Genomic DNA, 24414 nt, shown 5'->3' on the forward strand with positions numbered 1-24414 from the left:
TGAGAAAGCCTGAGGACAGAGATAAGGGCTGGAGACCCGTGACTGCCTCCTGTATTCAGGCACTTGGAAGTGCTGCCAAGGGCAATGGCTGCAGTCCACCCATACTTACTGTCTTTCTTTCGCTCCTGCCTGTTGAAGTTGCTCCAGAGCTCATCAGTTTGTCAAGAGGCCAAAGCGAACAAGTCAGTGAAGGAAGGAGAGACAAGCAGAGGTGGATTACATGATGTGGAAGAGACCTGATTGCTTATTTGGTCTCTACTGAAAAGCTTGGTGTGTTGAGGTTTCTCACTCTCACAGTCAGATTTACTAGCTTTGCCACTATCCTGCAAAACCCATGTGTCCTGGCTGATGGACAAAAGAGACTTCTGAAGAGGGAACACATGGCAATGGTAACATCTTAAGTGCAGACAGGATTCATTAAGAAGATCAGGACGGGCAAAATAACCTGCAGATTCTGCAGCAAGGAGCTTTCTTTTCATATTTCATCCAAACCCTGCCGGTCTTGGAGCATGGTTTTGGATCTATACAGTGCAATGGTTTATATGTTGTCTTAATTTGTTTAGAGGTACTTTTGCTGTCCATGGAAGAGAAGGTGAATGCCCCTTCACAAGAAGAAGGGTAAAAATGATGTGCAGCATTGGTACCACTTGTCTGACCACCCACGTCTTGGAAAGCCCAGTTTCAGTAAAAAGCCCTGGATAACGAATATCTGCTGTCTCTCACCTGCAGGAGCACTGAAGCAGAGCAGGATCATAGACACAGCTTTGTTCATAACCTGACTCAGTGCAGGCACCTGTGTGCAGGGCACATCACTGGCTGCATGCACTGCACAGCAGGGCACAGCCAGTATTTCAGGAAAAAAGTTTCCTTCCTAGTAGCTATCAGCCTATGTGCCTAGCTCTGCAAGTGTACACCTTCCCTACTAAATTTAGCTGACAGTCTTTCAATCTGCTTCTTTTCTTTCTCTTTTCTGCCATCACTAGAATAGGTATGTGTCTGCCCTAAAAGAAAGTCAGTAATGATATTGCAACTTAAAATTTTACAGTAATAGCCATGAGACATGGTAGCTTTACATCACTTCTTTCCTAAGTCAAGACAAAATTAGAACAAATTCCATTTCAAGCATTTAGCTAAACATACAGGAATGAGATTTAATTTCATTCAGAATACAGGGTCTCACTAATTCCTTAAGAATATTTTCATGATTATCATTTTCAGAAAAGCACAGGCCATGACTGACAGAGATTATGTGGCTTTCATCAGCTTACTGCAGTGTCAAAATTTAGGCACTTAATCTACTGAGTGACTCAGAAGGAGGCATTAACTGCCCACATATCCAGTACAGCCAGGTGAGAGAGCAATTAACTAGTGACCAGAGAGCATTGGACTCCTCAGAAAGATGATCCACTCAAAAGCCCTACATGCAAAGCTGCATGGGCCTAGCTAACAAAAAGGCTGAGGAAGGAATGTTTTTGAGTACTTCTCCAGAGATCAAATTTGTAGCTTCTGTGTGCATTTTCTCAGAAGAAAGCAGCAATTCAGTAGGAATTATTTTAAAGGGGGCAGGGGTGGTGATGATTACACCCACCTCAGCTTGCAGCCATTCAGCAGTGCACCTCCTGTCTGTTAACAAAGTGCCTTGAGTAAAAAGCACACAAAGACAGATATGCTGGTCCTTCATCTTTCCTTCCTGGGCTGGACTGGGTAATTATGAATGTGAAGGGGAAAAGTGAAGGGCAGAGGTGGTCCATGAGCACCAGCTGAGGTTATGGTTTGCACTGACTTGTAGGATGAAAATCCCAGGGTGTAGTGGGCTATATGGAGATTGGGGATACTATGTTTTCAGCATTCTTTCCATCCGTTTAAGTATCTGTGGGAGCCTTTGAGCATCCCTCTTAATCCCACGCCAGCAGCCTCAGGACAATTTATTAAATAAGAGATGGTAGATATTTAATAACATCTGCATAAAACAGCAACAAAAAAGGCATCTTGTGTTGTTTGGGATGAATGGAATATCAAAACACATAAAACAAACCTTTAAAGTAAGACTTGTTGCAGGATTTCCTCCATCTGTTCTTTGAAGCGTCTGTGCTCAGTTTCCTTTCCTTTTAAGCATTTCATACAAAGATGGCCTGTGCTTCTTTCCTTCACCAAAGACACAACTTTTCTTGGTTGCTAGAACAATACTGTACTCATTTAAAAGGGAGAAAAAGAGCTTTCTAGTGTCACCAGTAATATTCCAGTAAGCCACAAGAGGGCAGGTTGTGCTCTCAATACAGCTGCAGATTTTTATAAGCAGCTGTTAAGTCCACTCACATTGTTAAAGCCCTAATTACCAAACTAACCTCCAGCCAGTGAAAAGAGGAATGCATAGATCTTTAATCCTAGTATTTGTTATGTGTATAGTATCAATCTAATGCCCTCATTGCTCTTCTTCTGGAAAGGAAAATACCTTTCCACTCAGTTTACATGAGAGATAGGAACTCTCCTTTGCTTTACCCACAGGCTCATAGGCAAAATCTGTTCTAACAAGTTAGCTGCTGCGCTACATTTTTTTACACTTCTCTCTCCTTCTTTCCTTCATCTACCCCACTGCCACTGTTACTTGCCCATTACAGGGGCAGCTTGCAAAGCAAACCTTTGGGGCAGCAGCATCCAAACCTACAAGCTGATGAAGCTAGTGGGGCACCCTGTGACTCCAAGGAAAATTCCCATCCACCCTTGGAAATTGCAGCCTAGAGTGCCTTCTAAATTTTGTCATCCAGATCCCATGAAGGACAAAAATGTGTCCATCTCCATTCAACAGCAGCTCTCTAAATTAGTGTTTAGCATGAACTGGTGCACGTTCTAGGTTGTTCAGCCTGGAGAAAGAAGGCTCCAGGGAGACCTTGCTGCAATCTTTCAATACTCAAATGGAGCTTATAAGAAAGATGGGGACAAAATATTAAATTGGGCCTGTTGTAATAGGGCAAGGGCTAGTGGTTTCAAAATAAAAGAGGGTAGATTTAGACTGGACATAAGGAATAAATTTATTACAATGAGGACAGTGAAACACTGTCACAGGTTGCCCAGAGAGGTGGTGGATGCCCCATCCCTGCAAACATTCATCAGGTTGAACAGGACTCTGAACAATCTGATCTAAAGGTGTTCCTGCTCACTGCAGAGGAGCTGGACTAGATGATCTGGACCCAAAGTCTTCTGTGATTCTATATAAAGATCCTTGTAGTGCTGGAAAACAGCTGACAGCTCCTTGAGAAAGGCACATGGAGATCTCAGGCCTAGCTACCTTCAGACAAAGATCAGGGTCAACTAATGCAACACATGTGTAAGCTAGATCTCTGGAGACCTCATCTGTTGTCTTCAGCACCAGATAACACCAGTCCCTGAGTAACAAAACCCCCAAAAGACAGTCTGAGTTGGGGAATAAGATACTGAGCTGAGCTGCTGTAAAAAAAGTGCTTCAACCTTTGACATCTTGGACATAATCCAGGAACAAGTGCACTGGGATCCCCCAAAGGCACCACAAAGCAGCAGAAATCACAGCAGACTGCTGTCCACCTGATGGAGCAAAGGCTGAGTGTGTGGTGAGCAAATCACAACTTTGTTTGATCCAAAAAGTCTGCATTTTAGAGGTAAGTTTTGTGAGTTACACATATTCAAAGCTAAGTATATGTGAAATACATCTTCTTTCTAGTCCACATAGGTGGTATTTAGCAAGCCTAAAAGAAATGCCAGAAAATTTTACTAACCTAATTTTTTTATTCAAGGCTAAAAAAGCAAAGGTTTTATAAGACTCAAGACTCCACAATACACAAAGTCTGAATACTCCATTAATGTAATATATCAAGCACCAAAGCTGACAGGATCTGTTCAAGACGTCATTTGCTATATAAAAAAACGTGTTCTAAGATAACACCAGAGGGCACACAAATGGGTTTCAAATCTCTGTCTAAATAAAGAAATATATAGGGAATGTATAAAGGAATGTTTAGGATGGGGTCTAACAACTGCCATATCCAAACCTGATTCCCCACCTGCCACCTGAGTAATGCAAGCTATCTTATAATTGTTACCTTGAGTCCTGCATCCTAGACTTTGGAAATTTGGATGTTTGTGTCTAGATTCATAGAACAGCGCATCAGAGACAAAAAAGTTAAGTCCCACTTTCAACTTCTGCCCAAGGTCCCTAACACAGAGGTAAAACACAAGTGTATATCTAGGTATCAGGAAACTCCTGGTCTTAAATGTTAGGAGTTGGAGTTTTGGAGTTTACCTATTGCTATCAATTTTATTGGAAATAACATACAAAATTGATCATGCTTCTGAAATAAACTGTAACCAGGTGTTCCTATATTTTGTCAAACTGCATGAAACATTTTGAACCTTAAGACTGTGTTATTCAGAGTATTTATTGATAACTATAAAATAATGTATTACTTAAATATACATGTAGAATTAATAACTTTCAGCACATTTTAATGCTGCTAAATGAAATCAAGAACACATTGAGGTGAAAAATTATCTTGGTTATTCAAGTTGTTTTTCTCCTATTTGGATTCTCAGCTGCTTTGATCTAAATCTCTAGAGGATGATTTACAAGTGTCACACACTCCAGATAACATTTAGTAATGAGAAAAATCTAGCCTGACTTGGGCCTTTCTCATATGTACCCAGAGACTTCACGCATTACAATTCACAAGATAACGGGAAAAACCTGAATGAGAACAATTTAGTCAGCTGCCAAAGGAGTGTGTGATAAAGTCTCAGCTAAGATACCATTAAGGCAATCAAGGTCATTCCCTACAAGAGCAAGCAAAGAAAGTGAGGGCACTAGGCCTCTCCCATGTACTTCTTGGGGCTGAAGCTCACGTTCATCAGGGGTTCAAAACCTCTTCTGTGCCTTCGGTGCTGGAAAAGCACAAGCAGCAGAACAAGCACGGCCAGAGCTGTAAGTACTCCTCCAATTGTGGATCCAACCATGACAGCCCATGCTTGGGTTTCGTCAAGGGAATCTGGAAGTATGAAATGACTGAAGTGAGGACAGTGCATAATTCAATTTTGCAAATTACACAGAAGACATACTATCTCCTACATGCTGATAATTATGATTACTTGTGCAGCTTAATGACCCACTGGCCACAGGGAAAATTCATAACACACCACATAACTGAGGTACATATCAGAGCTAGAGATGCTTCCTTCCAGAGAAGTCTACAGCTGAATTTAAACTTCAATAATTCATACAAATTTAAGTGCTAGGAATGGAAAAGATTAACATTGACAAGACAAAAAGACCATTTTTTCACACACACAGAGTCACACAGAATCGCAAGGTTGGAAGAGACTTTCAAGGTCATCAAGTCCAACCTGTTCCCTAACACCTCAACTAAACCATGGCACTGAGTGCCACATCCAGTCTTTTTTTGAACACCCAGGGATGGTGACTCCACCACCTCCCCAGGCAGACCATTCCAGTACTTTATCCCTCTTTCCATGGAAAACTTTTTCCTAATATCTAACCTATATTTCCCTTGACACAGCTTGAGACTGTGAGATGTGACTTTCATCTAATTTGGTGAAAATTATGAATTATCTATACAATTCTTTCTATACTGACATTTCAAGACAGCTGCTTCCAAGCTATTTCGGTCAACAGAAAACCCTCAAATTTTCATGAAGACCACAAAGCAGCCTGCTGTCAAACTTTTAACTGAAAACACTACTTAGTGTGCTTCTGCTGACCAGCTCCAGATCACATCTGCTGATTTTAAACCACTTCTGAAGAACCACTGTCTTCAAAGATAATATGGCTTATCCCTATAATAACATTGCTCCACTTGACTAAATGTTTGTGTTTTCATTTGTGCTTTCAGAAGGAAAAAATTGCCTGCCCTCCTTTTTTTAAGAATGCTACATATACTGAGATGGAAATAATCATGTTTGATTAAACAATCACAAAAAAAAAATAAAACAAAAAAAAAACCAACCACATTCTCAAGAGGACTGCACATGTTTAAAAGTTATCTATGTATATGGCTTAGAGGAGACAGATGGCTAAAGGAGATGTCAGACTGACTATAAAAGCAACTAAAAGTCTTGTCCCCAGTCTGAAGTCTTAAAAAAAGTTGAGTGCAACCATTCCAAAAATTAGTGAAGTCCTAAAATGAATTGTTTACTGCTTTATCATTTTTCAAGTCAGCAATGTATTAATATATGTTTATTTCCAATGTGATCACCTGAAGTACAATTAGCCAGTTATTCTTTTAGCTGAAAGAGAATGGTTTGGATGTAAAATTGTCTGAACATAGGCCATGCAGACAGGGATAGATACACTCCTTCACAAAGAGCTAAAAATTTATTTAAGTGTGAGTCAGAAGCAACAGATTCACAAGCTACCAATGTTCCTCTCTGGGTACCTCATGCCAAAGGGGCATCCACATTTGCAAAGCAGGAGAGTGGGACAGTAATCCAAGGGAGGAAAACTTAAACTCCATAAATTTTCCTTTCCTTTTCATAAGGAAGCTAGATTTTCAGGGAAAATTCAGGGGATGCCCCTGAGAAAAGCTCTGCAAAAGCAGCTAGCATGCCTCCACAAATCAGGGCTCCCCTGCATGAATGCCGCCTGAGGGCAAGGGTTTCAACCTTTTGCAGTCTATAGACCTTTAAACAATCTCCACAGATTAAAACCAGAGATGTATGGTAAGCATTTAGAAGAAATTCCTGCCCACATAAGGTTAAATAAGCACCTTATGCCTCTCAAAGTAACACTGAGATGGAGAAAGAAACTACTCAGATTTAATCTTTGGAAAAGCAGCTGAAGCATGGTTTTCATGCAGATCTTACTCTTTCATCTTTTACAAATATTTTAATATCTTGTTGCAAAATTTGGAGTTTCTGCATAAATACATTTGTCTTTGTCTGATTTGTGTCAAGGTAATTTCAAATGAATAAACAAACACTAATGAAGATTCCAGCTATGTACATGGAATATCTTTAAAATTGGGGGTTTACAAGAAAAAACACCCAGGTACATCTCTCCAGGTACCCAAATATTAATGTTGGGAAGTGAGCAGGTGAATAGACCTGTGCATTTTGTGAAAGATTCCTTATTTTATATATACCTGTGCTATGGAAAATGCGAGCTGTCTCATCACTTTGTAAGGAACAGCAGCCTGGGACATACCTGGCAGATCGATAGCATAGGTGTAGCCGAGCTGCTCCGCAGTTTGGAAGAGCTCCTGGTTGGTCACCGGAGGGAAAAAAGGGACCATGTTATACAGGCGGTTGTGCCCGATGGGGGCCAGCTCCTCAGGCCAAGCGTTGTCAGGGGGCTTGAAACGCTTCATCCACTCATCAAAGATGGCATCAGTAAAGGAGTGAAGAACCTGCAGATCCAGACATGGGCATGCGTTTATTAAGCTCTTTCAAAAATCAGCCACCTTTAAAACACACAACAAACACATAAGGTACCTGGAGCTTTTGAAAGAGAGAGAAGAGGGTAGTCTAATTTAGATGGGATTTACAGAATGGGAAATCAGGAAAGCTCATGAGAAGACTGATCTTCTGCATGGGACATTTTGCTTTATACACCTTTGTTGCTGCTTGTTCCCAGTGAGATCTTACTCCAGACAGTTTAACATCAGCTGGCATCAAATGGACCGGTGAATCATCACAGGTGAGGAGCCACTGAGCTCATTCAGGTGAATGTGCCTTTCAAAATTATTTTAATCTTTCTCGTCTCTGAACAAGTATGGAAAGCTGCCGGAAATTTGACTCCATCATGCTCATTTTAGAGCATGTGCTACCAGCTCCACAGCTCCAGGTGCTCGTGACTTTGATCAGGTGAGTTTATAGATCTAAAATTAACTAATGCAGGAAAGCTGTTTCAGACAACTATTACAAATGTCTGAAACTAATTTCTGATGTACTCATGTTTTTTTTTTAATTACAACCCTGGAAAAAAAATTGGAAAATATCCTATAGAAAATAATCTTTTGTACAAAATTACACATAGTGAAATTAATTTCACTGTGTAAGAAAGAAACTAATGCAGGAATTAAAGAATCATTAAGGAAACAATCTGAAGAACCATTACAAAAGTATTTGGACTAATTTCTCAAAAAAAAGTTTTGAAAACTTAAAATGAAGGTAAGAAAGAAATGTATCTGCATAATACATAGATAAAATATATAAAGAATTTTTATATGTTATGTAAATGCTGTGGTTTAATCTAACAAGGAGAAAAACAAATTTGCATGAATTTACTAGGGGAGAAATATGTATAAGCAGAGTCAACTAGTGGCTTTTTATTTGCACAAAATGCTGCTTGTGCTGCTCATGGCAGTGAAGCAGTATTCTGATACACCACTGAAATCATATTTCTATTTCCCAATACACTCTGACATTAGATTGACTTCCTTTTAGCTTGTAAATATTAAAACAAAGAAACAAAGCAGTCAATCTACTGCTTTAAAATACCTATCCCAAATTTCACCTTACCTTGTTACTGTAAAATAAGGTTTTGTTGTTTTGCAATATAAGCCATTAGATTTAGATACTACCTAATAAAATTATTCCACGCATCATGACTTGGAATAGCAGCTCTTCTCTCTAGAATCTTATTTTATATTTTACAAATTACCCCGGGATCTTTTTCCTTTTTATTCAACATTTATGCAGGTGTGGCAGTGTTCAAGAAAAGATAAAGGATTCCTCCTTTTCTATTGAAAAACTATTTCTTAGGGAATTCACTTTACTTGTTCTGCAAATCTCTTGTGAGAAAGGTGCCTTTGAGCCTCAGCTACTGTCCATCACAATGGGGGTAAAAGACATACCACAAAGATGGGATCATTGGCAGCTGCATGAGGGAGAGCACTGGTCCCATTCAGGAAAGAGTGAACCAAATTATGAAGGCTCAGCATCGGCGAGTCAAGGGCTCCATCTGGTATATCAAAGCCCTCCAGCGCATTCCTGCGGATGGGAAAAAGCATCATTAAGTAACCACATTTTGCTGATAAATGTGCTCAAAAGAAAACCAGAGACCCAGCCAGCTCTAGAGGAGCCGAAGGACAAACCTGAAACTGAAACTGGAATTGCGGAAAAAGGGGGGTCTGTCGAACTCCTGCAGGGAAAGGCACCTCCTGACATCTTCCACGGTGGGTAGCTGCTCACTGGAGCTGTGGGGCGGCCTCCGCCGCAGTGGTCCCTCATCAGTGCCATTGCACAGTGTGACCAGGCGGTTGTAGTCATCCAAACTGAGTGTGGAACAGGGAGAAGCACAAGTCAGAAGAAGGTGAGCACTTTTTTGTTGGCTTGTTCTCATGCAGTACACAGAGGCCTTGGCTATACATGTGAAAGAACAGAGATTTGGGATGGACACCTCCTGGGGCAGCTCAGTTCACCTCCCACAGCCTGGGAGATTAATTTATTTCAGGACTATTACCATGACATGGCTTTCTGTGGCCCTGCGTCCTCTGTGGACCATCAGTCATTTAGACCAAGAGTTACCAGGTTCATTGTCCACAGAGAGAGAATGCTTTACAAAAAGCAAGCACAATTCCCGTCATGCCTTCTCCATCCCCAAGAGCTGTGTAAGAATTGTCAGGCAATGGAAAACGGAGTTTTCAATTTTGAATTGACAAATTTTCACTTCTGATTACAGACTATTTTTTTAACTCTCAACAAAAAGGGAAAAAATAAAGGGAAATGTGAGCTGAGAAAATACAAGAAATGACAGAAAATAGATTTTCACTTGCCATCCCTCATCCACTTTGGAAGAAAAGCAAGAGCAATGCATTGTATCCTCTTTTTTCAGGGCCTTCGAGAACAACCTGGGCTTACTCAGTAACTAATGGGGAGCAAATCCTATATACCAGGGAGAGAAAGAGGGAAGGAAACAGTGTAACTGCTGAAACAAAAATATCTGTTCTATTTAGTGTGAAATGAAACAGCATTTTCATAAACTTTCAGAGTAAATAAAAGCTTTTCTCAGTTTAACCTTACAGAGACAAAAGTTTAGTCACTTCAGTTTTCAAGAAAAAAACCAAAGCCCTGTTTGTCTTTCAGGAAAAAGTAGGGCCAAGACCTAAAGGAAACTGGTACCTGAAGCTGGAATTTCAAATATCTCTTTAGGTATCCAGAAAAAGAGACTATTTTGAAAAACCTGAGCTTTATGTACCTCTATCTGACTAACTGCACATTGCCCCTGAGCTGAGAGAAGAATGATGTATGGCTGTTGTAACCAACAGCATTTTATGTCACAGCACCCTGATCCCGCATCTGAATCCCCTGTCAAAGCCCTACTCTCACATGAGTCAACACATTCCCACAGGGAGCTGGCAGCAAGCTCCTGGCTGGCTCTGTGTTGTTTCTCATGTAAAATCTCAGATATTTCAAAGTCAATCCCCAAACTGCATTATATACATCAAGGTTAAAGTCTCATCCAAAACAAGGTAGCAGACTTTCCAGCCTATCTCTAGCTTCCTAAATGCCAAAACAATTTTCTTTTTCTGCTGCTGAGATCAGTTGGGTGTATGTTATAGAGAACACACAGGCATTTCTTTTTTTGAAAGATATTTGCCAGTTGGGAAACTCTTCAGGCTTTTGGCAGCCATAAATTGGCTAAATAAACTAAAATCCTGTACTAGAAGAATCATCTTTTTAAAATACACTTCCACAATATAAGGAAGTTTACACAGAACCATCTACCCATAAACTGATGGCAAATTCCAGTTTTAAAGAAGACATCTTGGCTCCTTTCCTGCCACTCACTCACACTGAGAGAGCAGCCCATGCTGTCAATGCTGATGACCGTGAGGTTTTGTCCATATGTGAGCTTGCTCTGGATACCCTCCTACCTGTTACAAACTACTTGCCACCGGGAGAACCTGGAGCTGAGGTTGATCAAGCCCGGGTCATCGGGCCGCGGTGCTCCAAAGAGCTGGTCCGTGCAGACGTCACACTCATTCCTGCCCGTGGCGAAGTTCCAGTATGGCAGCGCAAAGGACTCATTGCCCATCAGGCGCTGCAATGGACAGAAATGCTTTAGTTGGGAATCAGCTCCAAAGGGAAGAGAAAGAAAGGGCCTCCTTCAAGCTGTTCAACTGGATATTTCACTGACTATTCAGCTTTTCGTTCTGCATTTCAACTACCTGCATTTCACAGTGCCACTCCAACTCTTTCCAAAAGATTGTGGCATTAAATCAGTCTAAGCAAAGGTATTGTCACTGGTTTCCCTGCTGTGGGACTGCACCTCTTCTGGCCATGTTAGGCTTTCTGCCAACTCAGAGACCAAGCAGAGCAGAGATGAATTTAGCCTTAAGCAAGTAAGAGGCTTTGAGTGATGTAAGTGGGTAATAGGTAAAATTGTGCATGTGGTTGGCTTTCGTTCCAGAAAACTGGCCCTGGGGAGGAATCTGAACTTTTGTTAATAGGGGAGTACAGTGGACTTGATTGTGCTTGCTTGCCAGATACAATTTCACACAAGCAAGATCCTGCAGCTATTTTGATAAGCAACCATTTTCATTAGAGATCTCTAAGGCTGAGATCTGTAACACTGACAATATAGACGTCATGCAAATGGAAATGAGTCTATACTTCTGCAACTGACTCTTAGGCATGTTAATAATATTTATTTTAAAGGCATATTGCTAATTATATGTATGTATTAAATGTATAGTATGTCATATTTAAAGGGAGTAATATTTAGAGCTGGTTTCAGGGAACAGTATCTTCAACATCAGCCAACAATCTCTGTTACCAAGTTTTACATTAAGGTGTTGCTTTAATTTTATTAATAAATACTGTTACTTCATATCTTCTATCCTCTGTTGTGGAGATGAAGGGAAAAAAATCTCCATGATAACCTTCACATCACTGTTCATGGTGAGAAACCATTCAGTCCTCAGCATGCAGAAAACACTAATTTCACTTAAAACAAAACACAAAAATGATAAATAAGCAAATACACCTGGGAGTTTGGGTGAGAAATTATCCTAGGAGGTAGCTTACCGTTGGCTAGCTCAACAAAAGTGACAGAGCAAAAGGGAGAAGCTGTGCAAGGAAAAGGAAAGGCTGTTCAACTAACCTGCAGTTCCCTCTCCAGCCACAGCAGGTGGTACCTATGCCAAGTAACAAAGGCAGGTCCTTGGTGGGAGAAATCAATACCTTTGAAGGGGCGGCCAGGACCTACAAAGGGATGATAAAACAAACATTTAGGCATCAAATGAGGCTGGATAGAACGACAGCACTTCCTTTTATTGCCAGAGCAGAGTTAAACAAGAACCTTCAGCTCTGCATCTTTGAAAAGAGTGCACATCAGAAACTACATCATTTACTTGGGGCAAGTGAAACAAACTCTGTAGGTATGCTGGTGGCTCCTGGACGGTTTGGATAGATTCAGACAAGAGATCTCTGTTGGTGGCTCTTAGAATATAAGGTTTATTAGGGATGGTGAAAGGTCCCGCCTGGAGCTGCCAGACGCAGCACGTGGCAGGGCCTGAGGTGATGGGGGAGGGGAGAGACAAAGGGAAGAGAGGGTGCTCTAGGAGAGCAGGGACTCCAAGAGGGGGAAAATCCAAGAGAGGGGAAGATCCAAGAGAGCGTCTGGCCCCTCGGAGACCCCTTATCAGAGGGCTTCAATGTGGGCTGGAACAAGACTTGGGCCAATGGGGTCACAGACACTTGATGGTTCAGGGGAGGGTTACAGGTGTGGGGTGAACCATACATTTTGGGGGTTGAGATGGAACAGTCCATTTGATTTTTGGACCTATCTGTAGGTAAGGGTATTGTCCAGCCAACAGGGGGGTGGATTGTTTTCATCCTGGCTATACTATTGTGACTCTTCTGCTAGGCAATCATATTTATCTATCTTTCCCAACAAAACTCCTCTGTGGATATTTGCTTCAATGCCTAACAAAACTTCACATTCCCCAAAAAGCTGGATATTGTGAAGACTTCTTCTCACTTCAGTGAATTTTGATTTTAAAAAGCTGTTTTACTTTCAAAACCCCATCTCCTTGCTAATATGTGCATTACCTCATTCTCTTGCTCAGCTGCAAGACTTAGACCATGTATCTATCAAGAGAACCTCAGCATTTTCCATGCCAATAGTAATCCAGAATCCTTTGCCAATTTTCTTCAAATTGTGCTTGTTATTTCTTGCATAGTGCTTTTGCTAGGTGAGAGGTGAGAGGCTTCAAATCACATATGGATTTATTTACCATTGCAGCAGTACTAGAAGTTTCCCCTTTGCCTTTCCACATGACTGTCCTGTCCCTTGAAGAACCTTTGCTCTCACTAGGCCAGAGGCTGCTTCCTTCAGCCCTGCAAAAGGGAGCTGTGTCAGAGGGGCAAACTGAATGATACCCACTGCAGAGTGGCAGTTGCCCTCCAGCAAGGAGATAAATATGGGCTGTTCAGCTTGGACATGGGACTGCCATGTAGAAAAGCTGAACTGGTTGGTGCACCTCCCACAAGAAGTAGGCTTTGTGAAATGGGGCTGGTATAGGTACTTCTGTCTAGAAAGAAATGAGGCCTAGGAATCTGAATATGGGAGAAAGCATGGAGTTAGATACCCAAACCTCTAAGTTAGGTTTTAAAAGGTGACTGTGGCTTGTCAGACAAATCCCATCCTTGGGGACTTGGTGACTTGCTGAAAGCCACAGAAAGCAGTAGCATTCTGGTCTCAAATATCTCTGCGTGGCTCTGCATGGCTTCACCACTGCAGACCACCTTTCCTACCACCACTGCACTTTCCTCGTCCTATGGACTGGGAACATCTTTTTGAAGTCGGTCACTGCCTGGCCACACTTCAGTTCATTCAAGTGAAGACTCTGCATTGCTCCCTGTCAGACTGAAGATGCAGCAGGAGGGCAACTGGAGTGCTCCAGCTGCCATGGGGTGTGGGGACCAGACCATAGCAGGTCCAAAGGTCACCAGCTTCTCACCACCGTTTTGCTCCACAGCTCTGTGCCTACTACTGGGACCTTTGTCCAGCAGTGGTATTTTCATCCTTTTTTTTACCTGCAGAGCCCACTGGAAAAGAAAAGTACTAACCCAAGAGCGTGTCTCTGACTGAGTAGTAATGAAGCCAAACGAAGTAGTTATAAATACTGCAATTGGCAATCTGCGGTTCCTCTCCGCTTGGACCAAGCAGACTTCTCCAGTGCTGAGTTGCAATGACATAGTCAGGGTGAATGGCTGTCTTGGCACGGTCTAGAGCATCAAAGAACTGCTCTCTCTCCTCTGCTGTCAGGGCATGGATGTCCTTCCTGACAACTGCTGGCTTCCTCCTGTTGCATTCAGGGCCGGTCCAGCCAAACTTGCATTCACCACAGTTGTACCCAGCAAAGTTTCCTGGATCAAGAGGGAACAATCAGTCACGACATATGAAGCAGAGAAAACTAACAGTGCAATGTAGAAGAATGAAGAATTAGTGCACTTCTTCCCCAGAGATGCCAGTTCCTGGAAAGGACAGCAGCTGAGCAGACTTGCAGCTTTGCCAATTGACTAACCAGAAGGATGACTGGCTCGATTCCCAGAGCCACAGCAGGGCCAAGAATCACACTCAGCCAGTTGGGGAAGTGCTGGGTAATGGGCTTGATGCCCTGAGGTGCTCAGAGCTCCGCAAAGCCCTCAGGCACGTGAGGACTCACTGAACAGAGAGCTGAGCAATTGAGGTTAAGCCAGTGATGAAGTGCTTTGCTCGACTGGCTCTCAAGTACTCCTTCCAGGATCAAACCCAAAGCAGGGTCAGTTCACATGGATCCTTAAGTACAGAAAAAATCCCTAAACAAAACAGTTCTCTTAAGGACAAAACTTATATTAAACTAGTGCCTCTTAACAGTGTATCTGGGGCCCAACATGAACCAGGACAAGCACCAGGGCTGCTGCTAGTCACGCTTTAAGCGTTATTAAATGGTGCTACAATAACAGCCTGAGAAACACAGCAATACTGTCATTCCCCACTGGCATCATTGCTAAGGCAAGTAATCAGGTCTGCCCTAGGATATTAGCTCAGACTCTCTGATGGGATGGGAGAGCCCAGGAAAGCAGAGCTTGCTTTAAGTGTGACCTCTTGCATGCAGCAGCAGACACCTGGCAGCAGCAGAAAGGCCCTACTGGATCTTGCTCCCCCGTTTCTGGGGGAGCCAGGGAACAACCAGCCATTCCCACAGTACACACCTGCTCCCTGCCTGTGTGCTGGCAGGCTGCAGCAGTGTGGAACATGGGGCAGCGCTGCCGGAGGCAGGGGGAAGCAGAATGGCAACAGGGTTTCTCTGGGATTTCCACACTGCTATCAAAAATCTGCACTGACTCCTTAACCTGTTCTCAACCGCCCCTCCAACTCCCCACACACTCATTCCACAACAACTATGACAACTGTTTTCCAAAACACCATAAAATCTCTCTGTTCATCACACATATTGGTGCTACTAGATCCAAGACTAACATGGGGATGAGGAAGTATCTTATGAAATGTTCCCAGACAGGCAGATGTCCCTAGGCTGTAGGCTTGAGCCTATGACCAGGACAATAATTAACATTAAAGCAAGATTTCAGATTGTTAGGGGTTACCGGGCTTATTACTAAATTCAAGGACCCCCAAGGTTACAAGGGCTGTTACCAGCAAGGCTCTGAAGCTTATGTCTAGCTTTTAGGGTAAGAGCTGCTGAAATGTGTGGCAGACTGTAAGATCTGCCAAGAATATATGAGGACTCTTACTGCAGAGTTTGGACCAAATGTAGGTTGGCTACAGCTGCTTCAGAGCCCCTGAGGTCTCTAAGTTTACATGTTGTCATGAAGCTGAGGATCAGTGCTCAGTTTAGGGACCACAAGCATGAAGACTTCAATAAGGTTTTGGATCGTGCACATCCCGATGGCATCCCATGAGGACAATTTCCAGATATATGGCTTACGTTTTGTCATGATGCAAGTAGAAGCAGCTGGGTTCAGCTGCCATATTCCAGCTATGAGGGAAGGCACCCAAAGCCAGGGGTCTGCACTGGCTAAAGGGGATGAAGACATACACCAGAGGAAGTAGGTTATAGCTATGTGAAGCAAAGCAGATTGTGTGGATTGTATGGATATGGGGGTGCAGGGGGGATAAGCAACATGGAAGATTTATTTGATCACAGTATCCTCAGGGTCCTGTCAGAACAGTACAATTACTGTTATCAACTCAGTGTACTCCACTATCTGTGTCTTGTTCATTCTTCATGACTTAGCCTAGCTATTAGGGCCCATCACATATTCCAGCCTGAACTGACCAGATGACAAATATCAAGAATATCTTGCAACATTGCATAATTAGGCCATGTATACTTCTCAAGTTTCAGTCATGTACCATGAACTTCTGGAAAGTACCTGTTGACCCCTCACACTCAGGTACAATTCAATCCTTAAGAGAAGGAGGAAAAAGCAGGAATTAACCATGAAAAATCTGCCAACAACCTCTTTTGAGACTGGAATTTATTCCTCCAGTCATTTAAGGGACCTCTCTACTCACAATGCTGGATAAGCATCACATTGAAATACAGCACTGATAGAACCAGAGGCAATGCAGGACCAGATTTGTGCTGTCTGGATTGGTACCAGAACAAGACACTCTCAGTCACTTGTTGAGGTTCTGATGGTGCCTATTCCTCCCTCTGGAAGGGCCCTTTGAATCTGCAGGTCTTGATGCCTGAAATAATTTTATCAGACAATATCTGTATATTACATATACTCTATGCACCTCCTCAGGCTCTGAGAAGAAATTTGCAAAACCCTGAAATGATGAGTTACCTTCATGGGGAGAAAGCTTTTTTCCAACTGTATCTGGAGCCAGGTTGACCAATGACTTGTCACCTGTTTCCCTTGGGCAGGTGCTAATTATATCCAATTGATGCTCTGCAGGATTTTCTCCCTTAACCACCCTATCTAGGAAGGAATCCAAGGGTTCCATTCTTTCCATCACTTCCCCAGTCACTTTTCAATGAGACATGAGCCCCACTAAGTGAGGAGGACTGCAATGGAGACTTGCAAACAGGAGACAATTTCCAGGCAAAGTGGTATTTCACACTGCAATATTTCTGCCAATTGTTTTGAACATTTTTGTCACATCCTCAGGTCTATTTGGCAATGTTCCATTGTCAGAAACACACAAAACCACAAAACTTCACTATATCAAACCTTGTTTTTTGTCATTTTCTTTCAACATGCATCACAGGACTGCCGTTATTGCAGCAGCTGAAATGGCAAGAAAATGATGGAGGTCTGTGGGATTTCCCATAATTCAATGAGAAATTGCTGCAGTAATCAGACCCAGCTTTTTTATGACCCACCCAAACCACTTTTTCACCATTTTTTTTCTAAAGCACTCTACCAGGCCACTGATCTGGAAATTATGCATTACAGTTTCCAGAAAGTTCATTTACTGCCATGTGCACTTCCCACATGACATCATTGTGAAATGCTGGTCTCTTACAATTTAACTTCCCTGTCACCAGCACTGTTGTGCTGGTGAAGGTGGAATTCAATGGTACAGCTCTACGAGAGCAGGAAAAATAATCTCCTGATAGCAGGATACAGTGCACAGTAAATATTTTCAGTAAGGCAATGAGACCCTTTCAAGATACTTTTGCAGACAGGGACTCCAGGAGCATGCAAGGATTCATGCCTTAGCATTTTTGCACTTTCAGTGATTAACACATAGGAACTCAGTGAACAGCCTTCCTGAGGCTCTGTCAGGGACAACAGAGATTATTATCATCTCTTGTGGTTTCCAGAGAATGTAGCGTGGGAGGTCATTCTGGTGCACAGGAAGGAGATCATATCACTGTGGGATGCTCCTGGCTTGTTCCACTGTTTCCAGGAGTGTCCACTGTATTGCCGCTGGTCAAAATATCATCTGTGTATTCTCCATTAACCCTTCTGTCCAGAGATGGGATCACATGCCTGGGGAGCTGCCTTCTTCTGTACCCAATCTCAGCAACACTTAAAGTGCTCTTTCTCAGTCAAGACTGTTTCTGCAGGCACTATGGCCATGCTACTTCTCCCAGTGGGTCAATCCATTGGCATGGCACTGAGAAAAATACACTTCTTATGAGCTGACACTCGAGATGTGCTCAGACACATCACTGGTGAACGCAGTCATCACACACCACTGCAGCTGCTTCTTAAGCCTGAGGGTTGCCTAAGCTCATAAATTTTCTGCCTCTTAGTGGTCATAACATATGGCTGGCCCTCAGTCACCAAACATAACACAAATTAATAACTCCATCAACTTAGTGTCTTTTCTTCAGTAAAAATGAACCCACTCAACATTTACCATCTTTTGCCTTGTTTTAGTGTACCAAGATGACCCAGGCAGCCACCATGCCTCTTCCTTCTATAGAGACTAGTTTAATGCCCATCATTTATCAGATGGGGAGAAAGGACTCCTTTTCAGACTTCTTTAGCTATTGCATTAAAACAGGAGTTACATTTGATTTGAAACACCTGCATACTGCAATTTCTCAAGGCTGGGATCAGGACTGCTAATATGTAGGACAAATGGTTAGCTCTTCTCTCTTTTCTAGCTCTTTATTTGGACACACTCACAGGCTGTAGGATATGGAAGATCTGTACCTACACTAGATTTAATAGGGTCAATCAAGGCATGGCTATAATTTAGTATTACTCCACAGACACATTACCCTACAACAAGTAAATGAAGTGTATTTTATAACCTCTTCAAAAGCCCAATTTTTAGCTCATGGGGTAGCCATCATATCAGCTACATGGTTTAACTGACAATTTGATTACAGGTAAAGAATAGATGCTAAATCATCTGTCGCCAGCTTGAATATATTGCACAGGACTTTGAAAGGATTTAATTTTTTTTCCTCAAAAAACTTCTATTAAGAAATAGAGTAATGTTCAGCACATGCCCATATGTAAACCTCAGAAAGCAAAAGCAGGAGAAAAGAATGATACTTATGTTCCTCAGTGAACTCAAACTTCGTCATTGTTTAATCACTGTCACAATCTGTACTAGCAACCACATGACTGACCGCAGCGGTTTTTCACAATAGTCTTTTGTATTGAGTTTTTTAAATGCTGTACCAGATCTGTATCCCAGCAGTACAATGCTATCATTTAGAACTCAAAATAGTATTTAGTTCACAAGTCTTCTAAAATAATTTTCTTCTAAACTAAATTCAACTATCTCACTGAAGCACTGCTTTGTTTTGTAAACAGCTACAACTCTCAATATTTAAGGTTGGACTCACATATCCATCACTTGGTCTAATTCCACATGTAGACCTTCTTGAAAACAAATTAGCACATTCCCCTTCACATGTACTGCACAGTCTTAGGATCTGTCCAGTAGTTTCAGTTTAAGAATTTCTATAAATAGAATAGTATGAGGGGCACCTAAACTAATTGTAGAACACATTCAATGGATTCGAAACTGAAATTAGTCAAGATCTAAAAACTCTTTGCCACCTTCCAACTACATCCATGACATAACCCCATATTTTTTGACAGAGATTATATTTTTACTGCAACCAACACACTGAGTAAAAAGTGCATCTTGACAACAAACCTGCAATTGCTTATTGGCTATTGACAAAAAGTGAGAAGTAAAGCTGGATCTTTCTTTTGTTCTAATCTTGTTCTATTTGTCCTCAGTTAAAGAAAAACTCGTGCATACCATCTGATAATGCCTAGAAATCGAAAAAAATTAATCTGATCCCATTATAGCCATTAACCCATATTTGTGTTTGGGATTTTCTTTTTTCTTTTTGATTTGTTAGGTTGTTTGGGAGGAAGGAGGGCCCATAAATGTTCAGTACCCAGACCTGGATAGATATGATTTTAAGGTATTTTTCCTCAGTGAATGGCTCCAACAAATGGAAAAATTTTCAGAGTTTCTTTTCTCCTTAGATACTAAGTTTTTAGCAAAAAACTAAATTTATTGTGAAAATTCCAGAATCCCACCTTTGGGAAATCTCAGCCCCTGTTCCTCACTGTTCCTCCAGTTTCCTTGCCATATAGCCATCAGCTATGTGACATGTTCTGTTGGCACTGTCTAACCAAATAATCAGCTACATGGTGGTTGAATTTCCCATAGCTTACCATTCACACCAGTTCTAAACTATAAGGATGGAATACAACTGTTTATACTGTTAAAGTGCTGGAAAGAGCCTTAGTGGGATTGGAGTTTGCACAATCCAGGAACTATTCCAAACAGGCAGTTTGCAGTTTGGAAAATAAGACACCTTAATAGCAGAGATGTGTACTGTTCCATGTCCCTTTGAATAGGCATATTTAATTTCTGTTACCCTATGTTACCTATCATTATCTTACACAGGTATAATAGCTCTGGATGCCTAATAAATACCACACATCACACCACTTACAGCTGGTCTGCAGACAACCAACCAGTGCATTAAACCAAGTGGAAAGAAAACACAAAAAAACCCCTAATAGACACAGAGCCACAACCACCAGCATTGTAAAAGCATCAGATCTATTTCAAATCCCACATAGCTGTGAATTTCTTAGCATTCTCCTAGAAATGGTTTTGCATACATCATCAAGCAGAGTACAACCCAGGAAAACTTTTAAGGATACCTTTTGCTTACTGTTTTATCACTGGTATATTTAGATTAAACAAAACTGCAAGGAGAAAGAGGAATCCAAGGGATTTAAAGAGCCGATGGGAGCAGCCAGCTCAGAAGAAGTAAAGCTGAAGGAAAGGAGACTACATTCTGCTCATGTAACTTGGGATCCAGTCCTGCACATATCAAATATCAGTGCTAATCTCTACTTGGATAAGCAAATTAATGTCTGCCTATGCAGACCATGTCTGTCTTGACTGCTCTTCACTTTATTCCCATGTGTTGATGCTCTAATGACTTTAAATACATAAATATTGGTGCATGCCCATGTGCTCCAGTGTTCTTCTGACCCAGGATCTGTGTCTGTATGTGATACCTGACTTAAGTTTTGGAGATATATAAGGTTTTTTCTTTTCTTTAAGAAATATAATGTTCATCAATTTTTTTTTTTTTTTTGCAAACTGTCTAGAAAGGTCCTTTTGCACAAGCATTTGAAATCCAGTCAAAGAAAGAGATAAAAATTATGTATACTATAAAGTCTATTATTATTATTTTGAGGAGTTTTGGTAACACCATGTATCCATTTAAGTCATCTGCCACTACTTCTCTATTTCCAGTTGATAGCTGCACTGGAAAATTTAACATCCTTGGCTGAAATTCTCTGCAGTGCTGCCCTCCCAGGCTGATCTGGGCTTTCTTGTTAGTGCGAGCTGAGGTATACATTTTAGACAAAACAGTTCCACTCATTCTAAGAATCAGGCTGATGCAAAGCAGTTTATTCTTCTCACGTTAGAAAATTCAAACAACTTGATGTTTTCAAGAAGAAATCCCAGGTTTCGTTTAAAATGTGCCTAGAAAGAGATTTCAGTGCCTATGATGTGCCTTTTGTCCTACTGGTGGTGCCATCTCCTGCGAGCTCTGCACAGAAGTCTGGGCTAAGGCTGCAGTTCCTGCTCATTTAACCCCCCTTCATCCAGGGCTGTTGGTGAGAAAGGGTCCTGTCACCTTATTCTGCCCTGAGCTCACCTTCTTGCTCACTGCCTCATGCCAGCATTAGGGAAGTGGTCTCATTAGAACCTTATCCCTTTGGCCAGGTTAGCCTTCAAGCATGTCTTCTACTAGATCCATTTCATCTCCAGCATTCAAACTCAGGCGTCCATGAAAAGTCACAGTGAGAAGTAGCAGCTGGAGATGAGGAGGAAAAGGATGGGATGGTCTCTTTGGTGGCTGTACAGATACATTTTGGATCAGTGTAAGACGTAAATTTAGTTAACAAACTAAATTTAACAAACCTGGGAAACACCCTGGCCTGACATTGCGAAATTTTCAGTGCACAGGGCTATGTCATACTGAAAAGTACTCATCCATGAGAAATAAATCTTCAAACAATGCATACTGATCCAGGTTCAGAGCACTGTGAGTAGCAGAGATAGAGGTTTGAAAGCAGCACTGAAAGGTTCAAACCCCTGTGGAGAAAGCGGATCCCTGGCTACAGGCACAACTCCACGGGCCAAGAAGAAAACATGGAAGTTCACATGACAGAAAACACTTCTTTGACCCTGATCCTCCGAAAAAGTACTAACAGTATCATGAATATGGGAGAATTTTCAAATAATGGCAATATTTGAAGCATTCTTGATGCCTTATACCACCAGGAATGCCTCTGGCCTTTGGAGCAATGTTAGCAGACCCCTCCACCCCCATGCCCTCCCCCCAGCACCCATCTCACCTGTGCACTGACAGCTGTGGTTGAAGAACTTGAGGGGCCACCATTCACGGTCATCCACATTTTGGAGAGTGTAGGGGCCACTCCAGGGCTGAGTGTCTGCCAGCACCCCCTCACACCGTCCCCTGCCCTGCAGGGACCCACAGATATTGCCTGGCTCTGTCCCCAAGGCCGGGCAGCAACGTTTCAGGCGAAGGGCTTCCACCGTCATGCAGGCACGGGGAAACTGTGCCTGTGCCTGTGGGGGACAGCAGCAGCTCAGGTAGCCCAGCCCAGCCCAGAAAAGCCACCTCAGGGCTCCCATTCCTTCTGCATTCAGGCTGTGCCTCCCCGCTGGACCTGACTGCAAAGAGCAGGGAGATGTGTACCGTGGGACAGCCTGGCCTCAGCACAGCTCCACGCCCCAGCCAAGCAGGATAATAACTCCTGCTGCTGAGGATGCTGGTGTTGGGTGTTTGTTTAATCCCAGCCCCTAGTTGCTTTGAATGCAGCTCAAAATACGGGTGCTTTGACTCTGTGGTGCCTGCCCAGCAGCCACGGCTTTGAGCAAGGTTTATATAGAGGCTGGGAGAAGCCCTCATTAGAGGGATTAGCACGGCACAAATCCTCGTGTTTTGCACATGACATCAAGGGCAGAAATGCCTTTGCCAGTGTGAAAGCAAGGGTCTGGCGGCTTGTCAGGAGAGTGAATGCCTCAGATTTATTTCTCCAAGTCTTTTATGAGATTTGAGAAATTGATGGTCTTGTTTTAGCTGAGGTGGCTGGAGAAACACATTTAGTCTTTTAATCAAAACCCTGTAAACAGATGATAAATAGAAGATGAAACCTTTTCTCTTTTAGTGTTGCCCTGATTTTTAAAAGTATTAAGTTTTCTCTTATAGTTCTTTTGAAAGTTTTAAAGTTCACATAAAACTTCTTCAGCCTCCTGATGTGTTTGCATATTTCTACTGGAGTTCTCACGCACTGTTCATGTAAATAATAATTGTTTTACATTCTTATTTATATGAGGAGATAATTGATAGACTATTAGTTTGACCAGTGTAGTTGGAGAAGTGTTAATTCCATCCTCCAATCCACAGTCACCTCTAGAATACCATATGCTCAAATGAAACACTCTTCTTTTTTTAGCCTTTGAACTTACCAAGTGTTTGTGTGTTTACTTCGTGTCCAATAATGACATTTTAGTCCATTCACTGCAAGATAATACTTTCCATTAAAGCAGTAGCAGTGGGAAACTAACTGGAAGCATAGAGGATAGAGATGCAGCATTAACAAAAATTAATAAATGTGGTAATATAAATTTGGGGTGGAGATTCCACCTGCCAACTGCTGAACTTCAGTGCTTGCACTGAAAACATGTGAGTGGCAAGTGGGGAAGGGTTTCCTTCCTAATAGCCTTTTTGCAGGCAAAAATAATTCTTTAATTGTTTTTGAAGAGTGAATGGTCCTTATTTGCTCTGTAATCCTTTCCCCATCATTATACCAGATGCTGTTGCAGAGGTGGTCTGGCTGTTAGACTTTCAGAACTGTCACAGCTGAGCATTTCTTACTCACCTGGCGGAACACAGTCTGTGAGATCAATACACACACCAGACATGCACTTAAGCAGTTCTGTCCAGTACATCAACAAAAATATCTTTTAAAAGCCCCTAGTATGCAGCAGTTCTTGCCCTCAATGCAACTCCTACAGCAATAAAATTAATAAATAAAAATAAAGTAGTGATAAGTGATTCTGTGAGTCTGAAGCAATAGCTATTAGTTCAGGTCCATCATACTAAATAAAAACTGGCAACTCCCCCTGCTTCACTGAAAGCTTTCACTACCTTCCCCCTCCACCTTCCCCAGCTCTGTTGTTTAGTGATTTTTATAAAAACGTATCATGAAAAAAGCCATGGTTGTGTCCATGCTATTCAATACTTCCATGGATGTTCAGCATCACCATTCTACCTCAAGAAGTTTTTGATCAATGCAGCAAATTATTGCCATAATGTACCTAAAGGGTTCATCCATGGACACCATGGACACTGTCATCAGCCCTTTTAGGTTCTCAGATCTTTATATTAAAAAATGACTGTTTGACAGACAAACTGAAATATGATT

General features: G+C 42.0%; 1 protein-coding gene across 1 annotated transcript; it reads right to left on the reverse strand.

The window, feature by feature from the left end:
- Nucleotides 1-4459: 4459 nt before the first annotated feature.
- DCT (dopachrome tautomerase) lies at nt 4460-23731 on the reverse strand. Its single transcript, XM_002199349.6, has 8 exons — nt 22318-23731; nt 14056-14355; nt 12086-12186; nt 10857-11023; nt 9075-9254; nt 8835-8970; nt 7184-7385; nt 4460-5012 (listed from the first exon to the last, which is right to left on the reverse strand). The coding sequence occupies exons 1-8, from the start codon at nt 22616-22618 to the stop codon at nt 4831-4833; spliced, it is 1569 nt and encodes a 522-aa protein (XP_002199385.4). The 5' UTR covers nt 22619-23731; the 3' UTR covers nt 4460-4830.
- Nucleotides 23732-24414: the final 683 nt, after the last annotated feature.

The sequence above is a fragment of the Taeniopygia guttata genome, chromosome 1 (assembly GCF_048771995.1).
Source record: "Taeniopygia guttata chromosome 1, bTaeGut7.mat, whole genome shotgun sequence".
In the NCBI taxonomy this organism is placed as follows: domain Eukaryota; kingdom Metazoa; phylum Chordata; class Aves; order Passeriformes; family Estrildidae; genus Taeniopygia; species Taeniopygia guttata.

Bases quoted from the DNA above. Each gene is read 5' to 3' on its own strand.
- DCT (XM_002199349.6), bottom strand. From the start codon at position 22,618: ATGGGAGCCCTGAGGTGGCTTTTCTGGGCTGGGCTGGGCTACCTGAGC. The intron at 12,187-14,055 runs GTTAGTACTTTT...ATCCCTTTGTAG, and splicing joins AGTCAGAGACACGCTCTTGG to GTCCTGGCCGCCCCTTCAAA. The intron at 9,255-10,856 runs GTAGGAGGGTAT...TTCCACACTCAG, and splicing joins TGGCAAGTAGTTTGTAACAG to TTTGGATGACTACAACCGCC.